Source organism: Haliaeetus albicilla, chromosome 16 (assembly GCF_947461875.1).
Source record: "Haliaeetus albicilla chromosome 16, bHalAlb1.1, whole genome shotgun sequence".
Classification (NCBI taxonomy): Eukaryota; Metazoa; Chordata; class Aves; order Accipitriformes; family Accipitridae; genus Haliaeetus; species Haliaeetus albicilla.
The window spans coordinates 22,711,308-22,728,738 of record NC_091498.1 but is presented as its reverse complement, the minus strand read 5'-3'; the positions used below and the strand labels follow the sequence as shown (position 1 = coordinate 22,728,738).

At 38.0% G+C, this 17,431-nt stretch overlaps 1 protein-coding gene across 5 annotated transcripts in view; it reads left to right on the top strand.

Annotated features, from left to right (window-relative positions):
• BTBD10 (BTB domain containing 10) overlaps window positions 1-17,431 on the top strand; it is a 30,404-nt gene that overhangs the window by 9,773 nt on the left and 3,200 nt on the right. For 4 of the 5 annotated variants that reach the window (XM_069803928.1, XM_069803925.1, XM_069803929.1 and 1 more), the window contains 5 exons: window positions 10,802-10,995; window positions 11,666-11,951; window positions 14,273-14,375; window positions 15,132-15,252; window positions 16,342-16,539. In XM_069803928.1, coding sequence (XP_069660029.1) covers window positions 10,842-10,995; window positions 11,666-11,951; window positions 14,273-14,375; window positions 15,132-15,252; window positions 16,342-16,539 — 862 coding nt within the window. In that variant the 5' untranslated portion in view covers window positions 10,802-10,841. Of the gene's footprint in view, window positions 1-4,873; window positions 5,031-10,801; window positions 10,996-11,665; window positions 11,952-14,272; window positions 14,376-15,131; window positions 15,253-16,341; window positions 16,540-17,431 lie in introns of those variants that run through there. The other variant, XM_009925492.2, reaches the window with a different exon arrangement.

Sequence of the window (17,431 nt, the reverse complement as noted above, 5' to 3'; positions counted from 1 at the left end):
TTATGGCCTATGCCTTTCAGAAAGGCTGCTGTTGAGCTGAATTCAAGGTTCACACATCAGAAGGTACGAAATCTATGCTTCTCAAATAATGGCAGCTAAGTTGGACCTATTTCTGGCAAAACACAGTTTGTGTTTCCAATAAAATGTTGAACAGTAGGGTTATAGTATTCAAGCAAACATCTGATTCCCCCTGCCCCAAATAAGGTAGACCCGTTTTGGAAATCTTTGAGAATCTAACTAATAGTTTGAGGTTGTAATAGAATAAGGAATAAATTAAGGAGAAATATTTTGTTACCTTGTTCCTTTGAGATACTTGATTACTTTAGAGAATCCAATTGTTGGAAAATAGTGTACTTTATTCAAAAGCCTAAACAAAATAATTGGATTTTGGGTGGCTGAATAGAGACATATTACTATAATTTCTGACTTAGTTCACACTTTTTCTCCGGACAAGTGAAAGACTGTGAAAAATGCAGTGTGAGGGGGAAAATGCTTTTGGAGACGTAAGTTTTAATGATATAATTTGAATAGAACTGCTTTGTTAAAAGGTTCGAGTACTGCAGTCTTATTTGTCTTGCACTTTCAAAATACACCTTATTATCATAAGGAAAAAAAATATTTCAGGTTTGAAAAGTATAATGGTGAGATAAGAACTTTATAATAAATCTCAGCAAGGGAGTAATATTTAAGATAGATGATTAGCTTGTCACTTCTTCATGCTTTGGAGTGTTTAATCCTCCAGCCTTAACATTCTTAAAATAGCTTAGATAATTTTCTACTCACAGAAAACATAATCTGTGACTGTGGGCTGTTCTTCTGTGTGTAAAGCTTGTGGCAGCAAGGATAGCCAGGGGACTCAGCTCCCTTCACTGTGCTGTCTGAGGCAAAGGACGTGTGGCAAAACTGTCTTAAGGAGGTGTATGTATTAAACAGATTTACAGGTTAGCATTATATCTTTTTCTTTCTAGTCTGAGTGTCCAATTTTTGAAACCTCTGCCAAGTTGTACTGTTTCCTCCTTTTTCTTACTCGTTCTGAGATGGGCAATGTAATGGAAAACTCAGAAGGGAGAGATTCAGAAAATAAGGACCAAAAATATAATGCAAATGATCTCTGGTATAAATCTAAAGAGCCTGACAGGTTGAAATTATATGGTGTTAAATCTGACTGTAACTAATGGTACAGTCAGTCTTGTTTGTCCAAGCTATTACAACAATCTTTGATGTGGTTTTTATTTAAGTACCTGAAAAAGATGGAAGAAAACTTTCAGGAACCATATATTGCCTAAACAGTAGCTAAGGTTCAAGTAAATGGTCTCTGAATTAATATTTTCATTATTAGGTATGGCTGTTCTGTATTTTGGATTTAATTGTTCATTGGTTATTAGTTTCCCACATGTAATTTCTCTATAGTGCTGTAGTTTTTGTTGTTATTAGAAGCCTTTAATTCTAATTCTGTTGTACTAAGTGCTTTCTCCGGAGCTGTGGTGAAGAATCTGTGGCTTAAATTTGCCTCTTCCTTAAGATTTGTCCTGGATTTAATTTTCTAAATCTGCTTCTGTTTTAGTCCCATTTGATAGTTCTTTGTCTATTCATTCTATTTAGATAGTATTAGATTCAATGTCCTGCCTGCACTACTACATTAATGAACAAAATGTGGGTGTGCTGTGATTCTGCTGTCATGACTCTTGAACCTCTTGAAACTTTAAAAATCTTCAGCATCTTGTCATCTGTGGAAAATTTTTCAAAGTTATTGTGCAGATGCTGAATGCTGAGAATTTTTTTTCCCTAATATTATTTTTGCATGCTGGGAGGATGCATTCATGGGTCGTGAATGGAAGTGCCACTTGGCTCAGCATTTTGTAAATACATGAAGCATTCTCAGAAGGGTCCTTTTCTCATCTCTTGAATCATAGCAGAATGTATAATCTGTTTTCCACTGCAGAATGGGTTTTATTTCTCTTCATGTAAATTGGATTTATGCAGCTGAACATTTTGTAGCATGGGGCAGGCCTACACAATGTATGACAATTAGGCTTACTTTAGCCGTGAGCTCAAGTCACAGTCTATGAATTACCGTGTATCATCTGCTTTTAAGTTAACTGCAAACATGCCTGTTCTTAATTGCAACCTGGTATTGGCAGATCAAGATCTCTTAATCTAGATTTTATTGGCACCAGAATGTAAAGCCCTCAAGAAACTGAGATGGGCTGGGAAGAGATGTTCTTGGAATCTGGGAAAATGGGCTGCACTCAGTGATGGCTTTCAAAAACATCAAACTACCAATCTTTTGTAAGGTATCTAAGGTATAGTGAGTGGTCTTAAACAGTTGATTGCTTTGGTGGTTTTTTTTCCCTCCTTTTTGACATCCTTCATTTCTGAAATGGCAGATTGTGAACACTGCTGAGAAGGAAAACTTAGTCACTTTCTGTGCAAAAACGCACACTAAATCCTCTTGAACTTCTCCAGCACACAAATGACCTTTTCCAAATATCATCAGCTGTTATTTGCGTTGGACTTTGGCATCATGCAAAACTTGATCAGACCCTGACTTCTAATTAAGACACAAAGCATATTAGAGGTGAAACAATTATGCTCAGAACTATTATGCCCTAGAATTTTTATGGACAACTCTTTGCTGCGTTGCTGACTGCTGCTTTCTGCTCTGAAGTAGAAACTATAAGAGTTAGATACAAGTTCAGTAAGTGTTTGGACCCAGTTCTTTTGAATTTGAACTTCTGAAGCTGTTTTTTGATAGATGGAGGTACTTGTCAGTTCCAAGGAGAGTATGCTTCTGAAGTTTTTAAACTTTGATTTTCACCTAACATCCTGTTTTGAAAACGGAGTAGGAATTCATATATAAATAAAGGCAACCAGTATTCTTCTATGGAGGTCGTGTATTTGGGTAGCTTGACGGAAGTCATAAGGTGTGAACGTATACCTACCTAAAGGTTAATTCCTTGCTGCTTGAAAAATCCCTTTGGCAACTGAACACGTGGGGTTTTTGTTTCCTTCCTGAAATGGAACTGAATTACTAAGAAATTTATTACTAATAGTTGACAGAGCCCACTGAAGACCAAAATTATGTGAATATTTAAGAATATTGGAGCAGGAAAGTGTTCACAGAGTTGCTGTGTTGAGCTCAGGGAAGATCTGTAGCACTCCCCAAATGAAGCAGAGAGAATTCTTTCTGAGGGCTTCCTTACTGGATGTGAAGCTCCAAGTTAAGTGTTACTGCTGGACTGTGCTTCTACAAGATTCTGATGGATGCATATCCTGGCCTGAGGTGTAGTTTTGTGGGAATCAGGAGCTAATCCATTCATGGCATGTTCTTCCTACATGAAATAAGAGTAAAGGAGAACAAAACATGCTAATCCTGCTATGGACAAAGGACCCTGTATAGGGAACCAGTGCTGAAAGGACCTGGTGCGCTTGTACTTTTTCTTGCTGCTGGGGAGCTGTTCTATTGGAGGCAAAAAAAAAAAAATGCCTGAGAAAGCAAGCAAGCTGGAAAAACCTATGTAGCTTATTATAGCTATGTCGTCCATGGCTTATTTTGAAGGGAAGAAAAGGCTTACAAGACTGATAGTTATTCTGCCCCTGGGGCATGGGGAAGGTGGTTGTGTGAACCCTCACAAGACCTGAAAAACAGAAGAAAATTCACTGGCTCAGGTATAATTGAAATTGTGTGAGCAGAAATTTTCTTTCCATGTCTAAAGAGCTGACTCTTCAGTCTAGAATGCCGATGCTCTCTCCTGCTTTTTAATCACAAGTCTCTTGTTTTTCTTCCTGTCTTCCTCTTTATAACAGCAGTCTTTGGCTGAACAATCCCCCTTGTTCCTTCAGTTTTCATCACATTTTAATTTTCACTCTACCACTTATGACATCTTGATTTTTATTTATTGTAAGACTTGCTTTTAAACTATTCCTCCAGTGTATTGTTGCTCCTTAAAACAGCCTACAGACATTCTAAGAAGAATCATTTAAAAAAAGCTGTAGCATAATGCTTAACTTTTCCTCCACCAAAGGAAAAACCTTTAGAAAATTTCGTCCTGACGTGTATTAATTTGCTTTGTCGCTTTTTGTGCTCGGTGGGCTTGACCTGTTGTCAAGCATTTGATGACCTATTGATGTGAAGATGCACTACATCAGGACTTGAACTGATTTCTGATCAGTAAACATACTGATTAGTATAATTATATACAAATACTTAGATTTTCACAAAGCATAGTACATTTTTCCTGGCTTAGACTTGCTGGAAAAGGGATGTTTAGTTAAAAAATGGAGACTGTGCTGCCTTGTTCTTGAAAGACTATTGCTGTACCTGCTTATGAACTCAGTGAAAGGTGAATTCATTTTAAATATTAATCCAGGCAGACTTTACAGAAACAAATTAACCGTCCCCTGAAACTTGCATGGATTTGTCTGTCTTGAATGATCACGAACACAAATGAGAGATGTGACAAGAGAAAGTTAGCAATAACCTTTTCGGATGTGGTGTTTGTGTGCTGAAACCCGACAAGCTGGCAGGACTAGAAATAGCTTCGCAGATGGTACTTGGCACGGTACCGAGCAGCTTTCCTCTCGCATGCTCCCCACCCTGCCTGTCAATCGCGGTACCCAATGGCTGCTCGGAGATGGAGAAACGGCAAGTACGAATTCAGCTCACAGGAGGCTGCGAGGTCAGACGTCAGTATTGCACTACGCATGGCTGAGTCAGTGACTGTGAGAAATTGAATTGAATTAATATCTAGAGGGGTTTGCATCTCTGAACACTTAATGGACTGCATAGCTACAATCTCTTATCCTTGAGGGGAAGATGATGGAGGAAAAAGTAAGGCTTGCTGATGGTGCAGTGAACTACTGAAGAAATGATGGAAATATCAAATATGCTGAACTTAACAAGTAATGCCAAAGGATGCTGATCTGGCTTTCAAAGCTGCCTTCTTGGAAGGAACAGAATTCCTTTGTGCTCTGATTTCAAAATTATTTCCATGCTTTTGCATTTCCTCCCTGATAGATACAAGAGGAAGGTGCGTATCTGTTAACAGGAATAATCTGTGGGCATTATTCAGGAGAAGAATGAGGAAAAGGAAAAGTACTGTCCTTTGTGTGCACTGGTCAATTGAAATGTCTGCTGACAAAGAACAGACTTCAGGGGGAGGAAGAGGGGCATAAGCATTGTTGTTGTGTAAGCCCTAGCAATATGAGCAGAACAGATCTCTTTTCTTCTAAAGCCTTATAGCATTGTATCTGTAACCTAGTGTATAGATAAAGCTCTATATCCCTATTCTACAAGTGTTGATTATATGTATCATCCTAGGAAAGGATTGGATCCAAGTTTGTATTTTAAGAAGAGTTGGTTAATATAAGTTTTAGAAGATAAAGGGAGAAAAATAGGGTAAAAAATCTTGGTTAATATTCCACTGCTGTGTCCTTTTCATTTAGATAAGGTTTTAGGGTGGTTTGGGGAGTAATAAGTATATTGGTTTAGTACCATAATTCTGTGTAGACAAGAGCTGGTTTTATAAAACAAGTACGTTTATTGGCAGTATTTGGTAGGATGCACATGAAGTTTTCGTATTGGAATACATGCTAATTGTTTTGGCAGTAGAATTAATTCAGTTTAATGACTTCTTTTAATCATTAGTAATATATTCAGAGCAATATGTTGTTGTGTATAAAGACAAACTGAAGCTCTCCTTCCACAGATGACTCCAAAGCATCATTAAATTGAAGAGGATTTACATTTTTTAAAAACAGCTCTTCCCTTGCTGCAAAAATGGGAAGCATACCAGTATGACAAGTGTGCCATTTTAATGGTAGTCTTTTTCCTCCTTTACATCACATTAAATAGGTTTGCTTAAATAAAGCCTTGAGTTTATTTGGTTTTCTTTGTGGGGCGGCTGCTTTTAAAGAAAATGCCTCTTCCCCTTACAAAGGCAGAGCTTCCTTGATCCCTGACTGAAGGGGAAAATAAATGCTATCACTGACTTAAAGTTCTTGAATCGGTACAGCGTTAGTGTTCCAATGTTCCTTTGGAGCCAGGAAAAACTGTATATTGCATCTGTGAAGGTTGTCTAAGTGTACAAATATTCATAGTGTTGGTTTTGTTTGGGTCTCCCCCGCCCCCCCGTAAGAAAGTAATTGACTCTCTTACCTTTCCTTTATAAACTTTTGGGTACTAGAGGGTCTATGTATATGGGGCTTTTTCCAGCTTTAGTGAATGAGGAAATGAGGCTGTGGGTTTAAAATGTTGGGGTTTTTTTCTCTCTTACAGTTTTAAATTAAATGCAATATGTTATTAAACATGCAGGAGAATTTTGCTTGTAGGCTGATGTTGTGCCTCAGTCATTGCCCATGGCTTCCACAGCACAGTGTGCAGCTGGTGGTCATCGGCTGGGAAATTAATTGAAAGTCAAAATTGCAAATACTTCTTTTCAGAGTGAGATAGAGATCTGAAACTATAATGACTTTATTAAAGGCTTGAAGTAATGGACTGTGCAGAGCACCATTGACTGTTGTAAACTGAAATTACAGATTTATATAGTGTGGCAGCCAGGTGCTGCATGAGACCAACAGCTTCCTGGCACTTCTAATTAAAGGCAGTTCACTGCTGTTTGAGAAGTACTGGTCTTTCATCTGGTCTGCGTAATGCTTCTGTGAACCACAATGCTTCCTAACAGTTTGCCTGTTCTTGCAAATGGGGCAGTTCTGCTTTTGTCAGGCACTTTTCCATCCGTGTAGGTAGGTAGCTGCATTGACACAACAGTGGAACTCCCTAGTGGATGCCAGTTTGGCTTGCCTGCGTCGCTGGGGACAGGTTTGTAGTTAAAGTTCTGCACATTGCTGGTATGGTGTGAAGGGTTTTTTTATTTCCCTGCAGAAACAACCTCCTGTCCCCAATGGCTTTGTTAGTGGGGAAAAAAATGATACTATTAATAAGTCCTATTAAAAAAAAAAATCAAAATTATTTGGTAGTTCTGATGTCTTCATTTTTTTTTTTTTGAACACTTGCAACTTCTTCTAAAGGCTCTTTACATGAAAATATAAGCCACAGGTCTTTTCATATGTACTGGCAACCAATGTAGTTCCTTTTTCAGACTGATAGAGTATCTCAGTGGCACAGTTTTCCTAGTCAAATATTGCAGGGTAAAGCCAGTGATTGTCTCTTCTGACATGCTAGATTCCACCTCTTTCTTTTCTCTTTGTTCAGATTTAAATTCATTTTAGTGGTCCTGTTTATTGTAAAGCAAAATTGTAAATCAGTGGTAGTATTTATTTGAGTGCACATGCTGTCGAACAAATGGAACTTCAGATTTTTTCAGGTATATATCCAACAGATGAAATTTGTGTGTGTGTGTGTGTACTGTGACTCAACAGTGATGAAATTTAAGATTGACATTTTAGATGGCTGTTATTGAGTGAAGATTCATGATTCAGATGGTGCTGTCTCAAGCCAAACTGCTTGAATTCTCAGAAATCTTGCAATTTTGGCTTTCATCTTGCATCTTCTGGCTAATGGATAATGTGCCAGTCTCACAGTTAACATTAATCTGTACATTAAAGGGAGGAAAGTACAACACAGAAGCAAGCAAATGAATGGTGTGGCCAGCTGCAATTTGAGCAGCTCTTTGAAAATTATTTACTCATCTCTCCGTTTCAGAAACAATTGATTTAATATTTAAGGATCCTGTCCTCCTCCAGCTGGTGGCCTCTGCCTCTTTCGTAATGCGGTGTGCTGAGTTGATGGCTCATGTGTCCGTGCTCCAAAGGGACGGACGTGGCTGGCGGCAGGAGGCACATCACTCTGCGCACGCTGCCCTTCTCCCAGGCCTGCTGGCTGTACGTACCGAGGCAGAAGTAGCCCCAGTTCCCATACTGAGAAGGTACAGCTGAAACAGTTGTGCCCGGTGTGTTTAGTCCTTTATTCGGACGTGACTAAGAGGGAGTATGGTGCCAGCTGAGTCAGTGTTACTTCCTGTAGCACCTGGTTTTTCTCAACTCCTGCAAAGAGATTATTAACCAGGGTTCGCCCTGCTTCAGTGTGAACTCTGAATCACTGCTTAGAGGGTAATGTGGCTTTAGATGGTTTTCTGGATTAAGAATCGCATTTTAATTGCCTTCTCTGTTAAAGGGCAATTCATGTCTGCTCTGCCAAAATGCGTGATAAGCCTGCATATCTCTACAGTGGTTCAGTTTCATTTTTGTGTGTTTCCCTTATTTAAAGCAACTAGAACACTTTAGCTATTGAGAAATAGTGAGTCATACATTTTGATACTATAAAATGTGGCACCTGCAAAACTCTGGTTTCTCACAGCGTGGTTAGAAATATTATCAGGTCTATGATCAAAGCGCTGCTTTAACAAAGGCCTGATCACATGGGGCTTTATTAGGATTTGCTGAGATATTTTGTCACAGGACTGCTATGTACCTGTTTGAGTCCTCCACACACATGCACACACCCCCACTCACCCACCCACCCCCTTTGTGGGATAGGTGGTAATACCATGGTGAGCAAATATAAATGTGCAGATGAGATAAAGGGTGGGGTTTGGGTTTTTTTGTTTGTTTTGTTTTGTTTTTAAAGTTTGGCCATTTCTTGGGAAGTTTAGCTGTAGTAGTAGTGAGTATCATGTATAAACAGGGGTCAGACTTTGGCTTCAAGTTAGATTTAAATTATAGTCTATAGTCCACACTTCTGACAATTTGTGGGCATATTTTGTACCTATTGAAATGTTATGTTTTGTATGCATATATATATATGGAAGAAAAAGGTGCAAATGTTTTCCTAAATTGTTGGTTATTCTTGAAAGGCAGGTTTGCTGATCTCATTCTTGCTAACTTTTGCACTTCATTTTCATAATACTGAATTTACCTTTCTCTAATAGAGAAGTAAAACAAGTAAGGAGACAACATTAGCCATGCTGAAATGCTATGTATCTTAATACTTTCAGAATTGCATTGAAAGTCCTGAGGAAAATTCTGTTTCCTTCTAATGAAAGTGGTTGGATCATCTTTATTCTTGGACTGTAAATCTGAGCATTTCCAGCCATAAGCAAGGCTTGCAGTTCTTTTACATTATTCAATAGACCTTTGGCTGACTTCGCATCCTAAAGATGCATGTCTTATTGCAGCATATTTTAAGCTTGGCAGGCAACAGTGTTGCAGTAGATTGTCTCTGCACCAAACTTCTGCTCTATTGGATGCAAGATCCTTCCCTCATTCACATGGGGTGGGGAGAAGCTTGTGTTCCTTAGGTGAGAGGTATATTTCTTATTCTTTGCATTGTGCTAATACTCGTTCTGTGCCAATGTAAACTGCATAAGATCTATCATAGACTTTTTGTTCCAATTTAAGCTCTTCTTTATCAGTCTCTGAAACCTGAAGCTGAAACATGTCTTGGTAGATGTTCACTTTTTTGAATAGCCTAGATTTTTTTTGTTGTTGTTGTCATTACTTCTAAGCAACTTAAAAAGAGGACATTCTGCTCAACTTGCTTCTACAATTCATGCTTTTAAAATTTGTTGTGCTTTTCTTAGCTAGGTCACTTCATTATTCTTACCTCTTTGTGTTCTTGAATCCTACAGTATTCTTAGCAGTCATATTTAAGGTCTCTTGGTAAAAGTTGTGGGATTTGCAGCCTGTGAGCAAGTGGGGCATGGAGGTTCCTGTGGGAAATTCTGACCCTTCTTTGTCAGACCTTGTAGCTCTGCAGATGTGTGTCTCAGTTATCCAGTACCTGAGGCTTTTGGAAAGTTCTTCAGTTAAACCCATAAATAAGGAGTGTTGTCATGCCCACTCTTGAAAGGCAAATAGCAAAGGAACTGATTTAGGAATTCCAGTGGGGTGCAAGGACACAGATATGTCTGTGCTGTCCTGATATAAAAATTTTGTTTTAAAGTGTACAAATAAAAGGCATAAGTATTTTTGGTAAAATTCAACAATAGCTGTTGGAAGTTGATATTTAATTTTTAGATAGCTTCTGAGAGTACTGGATCTTGTAACTGACAGGTTTTGTTGGTAGGTTTAATAATTGCAAAATGTAATCAGTATCTTAATTTAAGGAATAGTAACACAACTTAATCACAGTCTAAAAAAAACCAACCTTAAACTGTTACATTAAAATTTGCTAGTTTAGAACAAATGTCCTAGTTGTTACTGACAGTGCTGTAGGTCTTGGCTTTAATAATATAGTTCATGTGTTTGCTGTCTGGGTTGTGGTGGCTTACTATTGTTCCTTCTAAGAGTAACTGAAAATTTAAAAAAGAATGCACAGAAATAAACCCTTGGCTGGTGTGTCTCGATGTATCAACTAGCTTAAGGCTGACCACCTTTGTAAAGGGCAAGTTGCAAAAAAGTAAGGTCTATACTAAAAGCCTATGCTCTTAGAAGGGTTTTCCAAAACAGGTTTCATTGGAAAAAATGACCCCTAACTTTTAATTCCATGGTTTGATTAGAACATTTAATTTAACAGTAAGAATCAAAAAAAAATGCTCAGTTGTATTTGACTTACCTATTCTCGAAGGGATTTCTGTGAATACAGGTTCACAAGCAGGCTCAAATGATCAGACAGTGTCTCTGTAGATCACACAGCAATAAACAGGTAATTTTTGCTGTCTACTTAATGTTCCAAATCATTGTTCATGTTTGTAAGTATAAAAATGAGTACAACAAAGAAAATGGAGGTGGATAATATTAATCTTCAAAACATGTACATGGAGTATGAATGCCTTTAAAATTTCAATGTATCATGTTTCTGAAATTTTGAAATGTTGAATGTTTCTCTTATTTCTGTTTTCAGCACCTCATCTCGTGTTGCTAAAGGAATAGACTACACAAAAATGAGCCTCCATGGTGCAAGTGGTGGACATGAGAGATCAAGGGACAGACGCAGATCAAGTGACAGATCTCGTGACTCATCCCACGAAAGAGCAGAATCTCAGCTCACTCCGTGCATCAGGAATGTTACTTCACCAACAAGACAGTATCATTCTGGTGTGTTCAGATCTATTGCCATTTCAGGATTAAAATTCTTAAACTTAATTACTCTTTTGTTAAAAGAATACAATAAAAGGCATTATTTGTTGATGCCACAACATCCAGATTTCTTACGTGTGCCCTGGGCTGGGAGTACCCTATTTTGATAGGTTATAACTTTTTCTTCCATCTGCAGTGTGTATTCCTACATGATGCTCTTAGTTCAAATCACAAGAACAGTCTAATTTTTCTAAGAAATTAACTGACTACAGACTTCCCCTTTATTTGGTAGAGTTTAGGTATTTAGAAATATAGGAAACACTTGGAGTTTTTTTGTGACAAAACTTGGTTTGTTTCTTTGAACTACAGCACTAAACACCAGCTATGATGCATAGCTTCTATATTATGTTGAGTTGCTTTTTCAGTACTAGAATGCTAAATTTTTCTTGTACGGTCTTTGGGGAGGTGAGGTGGTTTTGATGTCTAAGTGGTAGAAACTTCAGTATCTCATATATGGACAGTTATGTTTGAAGGTTTCTTTAACTAGAATAGATTTAATTGAAAGAATTTGTAATTAAGTTACCAAGCTGCCATGTTTTGTGCCTGGAAAGACAAACTGCATAGAGCTCATGTAAATATATAATTTCATTTCCTGTCTCTTCTCCTTCCACCTCATCCCCACTTTAAGATCGAGAAAAGGATCACAGTTCATCTCGACCAAGCAGCCCTCGTCCTCAGAAGACTTCCCCTAATGGTTCAGTTGTTAGCATGGGGAACAGCAGCAGAAACAGTAGCCAGTCAAGTTCAGATGGGAGCTGCAAGGCTGGTGGGGAAATGGTATTTGTATATGAAAACGGAAAAGAGGGAGCTCGGAATGTAAGAACTTCTGAACGAGTAACGCTCATAGTGGATAACACCAGATTTGTTGTAGATCCTTCTATCTTTACCGCACAACCTAATACAATGTTGGGCAGGTTTGTATCTGAGGTTTTTTTTTCCTTAATCTCTAACTGTAGAAGAGAGCCATAAATGCTTTGTAGATATTAAAACTGTTTAAATAGCTGTTGAACTCATATTGCTAGCGCTGATCTGCTAATGTTTAATATTATCAATTTGCAAAGGTCTTTAAGTAAAAACCAGATGTAAGTTCTCCTCTGTATTTGGCAGAGATGCCAATAGATCTCTGTTAGCTAGAGACGAAAGAGTTCATAAGTAAATTAACATTTCACGATGTATTCATTTCCTTCTATCTTGCTGTATTCTGTCTGCCTGAATACACAGTCTGCCTCATTCCATCTCTTGTTTTTAAAGCTAGTTGTTTCATAAAACAAATCAGTGAGTATAGATAGTCTCTTTCAAAATAGCAAGGAGGAAAACCTTGAAGGAATTTATTTTGCTTAGTGGGCCTACCCTTACAACACTCAAGCTCAGCACATTTATTTTCTGAAATGCTTTTTGGACAGGGGAATGTCAAATAGATACTATAACAGATCAGAGCCTCTCAGCAAAGATACCTCACACTCAAATTGGTCAATAGTTGAATTAATGTCCACAATAAGCGTGTAATATTTTCTGTAGAAACTATAACGAGCAACGTATTTACCATGTTTACTTGGTAGGAAAAGATTCTATACTTGCTCAAATACTGGCTGGTTTTGCATTGTCCAAATGTAGAGAATACCGCTTACAAACTTGCGGCAAGAAAGAAATGAAGGTTTATATCTGTGTCACTTTGGATTTGGCTTTTTCATTAAAATGTGCCTGTTTCTCAGCCCATAAGGATATAATCATATTTAAAATACATATATATAAAGCTATTTGCCAAGGTACAGGTAATAAATATGATTAAACAATTTCTGCTTTGTTTAAATCACCACTGTGTGGGATAAAAATAAAAAATATCTTGGTTTCCTATTTTGAAAACTTGGGGAAGAGTTACAGAGAAAGCAAAAAATGCTTCTCTGTGTAACCTGTAAAGGGAAATAAATAGAAGTAATACTGAATTAAATCATTGATGTAAGGCACTTGTTTATGCATAATACATGCATACATGTATACATATAAGTATCCAGACTAACAAACTGGAGTGCATCAGTGTGAAGTTATGTGGTGGAACAGTTTTGTTTTCCATGCCTGGCCTCGGAGTAAGTGGTGCTGGCTAATGCACTAGATTTTTGCGTGTGCGTGTGTTGCCGAGTTATTCTCCCTTTGGGATTGGTTCAGGGAACAAGCTTATTTTATCTTCTGCTAATTCAAAAGTAGGTTAATAAAGATACAGAAATACTGCTCTAAAATGCAAGTTATTTATAAACCCACTTTCACCCAATGTCAGTTCACAGGACACTAAGCAGGAACAGCGGAACAGCTTAGCTAGTTTGTTCTGGGAGGTAAAAGTAACTATAATGAGAATGTATTATTTGCCTTAAGCCTATATCCTGTTAGACTGCCTTTTTCCTAACTATTATTTCTTGTCTTGAAGAGTGGTCAGGAAACACATGTCAAACTATTAAGTAGAAAAAAGTTACTTCATTCTCTGTTATAAATGCACACAGTACACCAACTCTGCTTCTTTGGCTTGTGTGTATGAAAGCAAAGCTTTGCCATTGGGGTATATTTGTAAATAAAGAGTAGAAGGCAATACTTTTTGTAAGCATAGGGTGTAATTCTGTATCAGAGGTGCATTTTTTAAAAAATCGGATACTGTTTGGGACTTATAGTTGTCTCCTTAGTCTAATTTTCCTTGCCTCCTAGTGGGGAGAAATATGCTGTACATGCTACCCTTAAGCATGGGTATTTTCCATCAGAGTGTAACTTTAATTTTGAATTAACTAAGTCTTTTAAATGAAATTGAGGTGAGTTGCGTGTACTTGAACGCTAAGCTCTGTTTCTTAAACTACCTTGAACGTCTTTAAATAATGAGAATTCCCCAACAAAACTTGTTCTTCTGCTACATTACCCCACAAATGCCAAAGAAGAGTCCTTTCAGGTTCCCCCTGCCTTTGGTACTGGCAGGAAATGGCCTGGTCTAACTTTTGTTTTGATCAAAAGATATTGGCAAGTTAAGATTGAAGAATAAACCTAGACTTTCCTGAGTTACACTACCCTGCTTTCTATTTTCTAGTAGTCTTGCTAAACATAAACCAAACTGAACAGCATACATACAAAAGAGAGAGAATAGACTGTTTTTTCCCTGCCATTTCAGTACAATTTTTGGCATTTTACTTTTCAGATTTACAAAAAAAACCCCCCAAACATAGTAAGGAATTCTAACCAAATTACTTTTATTCTTGAGCAGGATGTTTGGATCAGGCAGAGAACATAACTTTACACGTCCTAATGAAAAAGGAGAGTATGAAGTTGCTGAAGGAATTGGTTCCACTGTGTTTCGTGCTATTCTGGTGAGTTTTCAGGGGCAAGTACTGTTAGGACAAGCCCTATGAATATTAAGAGGCATAAATTCTTGATTTATGCTTACCTGCATATCTGGACTTTGTGGATGGAATGAATACTGTTCTTCTGTATTTTTCTCTAGAGGGGAAAAAATGCTTGATGTGAAAATACACGTAGGTTTTCTAGACTTGTGCATGTGACAGCCAGGGAGAGAGAAAGCATGCATGAAATGAACCAAAAAACTACTGACTGCCAGAAATTTGTTCACCTTCTCCTATGCACCTAGTTTACCTACTTCAGGTATATTCAGCCCTTCTTGTGCTGAAATTAGATGAAATAGAGTACTGGAAGTTAACTTACTGCAGGTAACAGGAGAAAAGCAAACTTCAGTCTGAGAAGAAAATGGCCCCTTATGTATTTCATATCTAAACAAGAAGTAGAGTTGCCATACTGCTTTGTCAGCAGAATCAGAATAGCAAAAGCTGAGCGAAGTATAGATAAAAGACAGTATACACCCACCAAAATGATCAGTATTAATAGTTGTCAGTTGCATAACAATTTTAACCAGAGCTCACTGCTCTGAAAGCAGCTCAAAAAAATTGATAAATTTGAGGACAATAAAATTCACAAAGTTTAACATATGTTGCTCTCTTACATTTTGGGGGGTTTGCTTGTGGAGAAAGCATCATAAATGAAATGATGAAATGTTTCTGTCAGTGAATGTTGAAATGCATTGTGGGTTTTTGTTTGCTGCATTACTGTAGGATTACTACAAGACTGGAGTGATACGCTGTCCTGATGGGATATCTATTCCTGAATTGAGAGAAGCGTGTGACTATCTCTGTATCTCTTTTGAGTATAGTACAATTAAATGCAGAGATCTCAGTAAGTACAGAATTTATTAAAATTGAATTATACAAAGTAACTTAAGCAAATATACGGGGGGGTTAATTCCAAAGTGTATCCTTTATTGAGGTAAGGACATGGTTTGACACTACATGAGCAAAATCCATCCTTTTTTTTCTCTTATGTAATAAAGACCTTTTGAAAAATAATGTTTCTGATATTTCAATATCTGATATTCAGATATTTTTCTGCTGTGGTCAGCTCTGGAATACTTAAACTCTATTGATGCATTTGCAGTACAGATACAGTAACATTAAGTGGTATCTATTTTGCAGAGGACAGTGAGGATAATTTATTCAACTCCTTGCCTAAGAGACTTAGGCTGTGTTGCTAGCACAAGTAGCACAGCTTTGCTGGTGGTGTAGGGTGCATCATGGTTCCCAGCGTGTAGTGTCTCTTCAGCTCGTTCCTTCCCTGAGCACAGCTGAAGCTTTGGCCAATGTTTAAATGACCTGGCCCGTGTCTTTGGCTCCTCTGATCCCATGGTGTTTGCGCAGTGCAGAGCCCGGCGCAGGGCCAAGCTGTGGCATCCCAGCTGCGAGATCTGCGCAGGGCACCTGTGTCTTCACCGACCTCGCGGCATGTTGCCTGCTGAGTCACGCTCTCGGTGCACTTTGTCCTTAGCAGAAGGACTTAGCAGCTCATGCTGCGAGGGTTTTAAGAGGCTTTGTTTTTATGCTACTGCTTATGAGAAGTGGGTTGCATACTCTGCTCTTTCAGCAACTGACTTAAATAATGTTTCTTTTACGAAGCCCAAGAGGAGTCTTGCACACAGTTACTAAATGCTTAGCAGTAGTAAAACATGAGGGAATTCTCCTCAGAGTCACTTCTCCGTCTGCCCAACATTATGTTAATATATGCAGGACAGTCCTGTTAGTTTGAACTTCTAGTGGGGCTTCTGATAAACATTTGAAAAAGTTCTGATCTTATACAAACTAATAGACTAAATGTCTTTACAGCTGCCTGCAGTAAATACTACAAACTCAACAGAACTGCTGTGTTTCTTATTCCTGCCTTCATTTTTTTACCAAGCTTTGAAATGTGCCTATGCTTAAAATTTTGTTCCAGGTGCTCTCATGCATGAACTGTCAAATGATGGTGCACGCAAACAGTTTGAGTTTTATCTGGAAGAAATGATTCTCCCATTAATGGTAGCCAGTGCCCAAAGTGGTGAGAGGGAGTGCCACATTGTTGTGCTCACAGATGATGATGTTGTTGACTGGGATGAAGAGTATCCCCCACAAATGGGAGAGGAGTATTCACAAAGTAAGTTTATTTTCATTGTTTCCACCAAGCGACACTATGGCAGAGGTAGCAGTAAATGTGTTGATTTAACTTTTTTGTACATAAGTGGTGTTAGCAAAGTCTTTACAACATCCCTAATGCCTCACAAAAAAGCCAACTTAGTTTTGGTAGTTCTGCTTAATATTTTGCTTCATAGAAGCATATGTTGCATGCTACGTTCAAATCTAATTAAAAAGAGAAGGTAAGTTTTATTATTAAGGTATTGCCAGTCAATGAGGGGGAAGGGAATACTCTTTCAGAAAGAGCTTGATGAGAAAAGTGGCTAGGAGTCATGTATACTGTGGGAGAACAACTAGAGGGGGCTTTTTGGGGGGGGGGGGAAGTGTCTATTAGTATTTTAGAATTATAACAGTTGGGTGTATAGATGAGTTAAAGCACCTGTGAATGGAGTGCCCTTCCCTGCATCAGTGCTGTCCTTGTAGCTGAAAATGTTCCTTCAGTGTGAAAACTTCAGGGTTTTGTGGGGGCAGGTAGGAGCTTGAAATACTCTTTGTACTTCAGTATAAAGTCTTCTTTGAAGAGACTTCTAAGTATTGCAGTTTTGTTTGTTGTTTTTTATTTTTTATTTAATAAAAAAACAAAACACCACCAAAAAAACCCCACCTTACATTTTTGGAGCATCCAAACCTCTGCAGCTCTTCCTGAAGAAGGGAGGCTCGATGTGAATAAGATCAAATGTGGCTGTTCTAATGTAGTAACACAATTTGCTCAGGTTTCTAGGACCTTTATGTCTGAAAGATGTCAATTAAAAATACCCCCTACCCAAAGTCATTAGGCACACAATTACCTTTTACCTTTATACTTTTCATGAACAGTAGATTTGGATCTCTGCAGCTATATGGGATTGACGGCC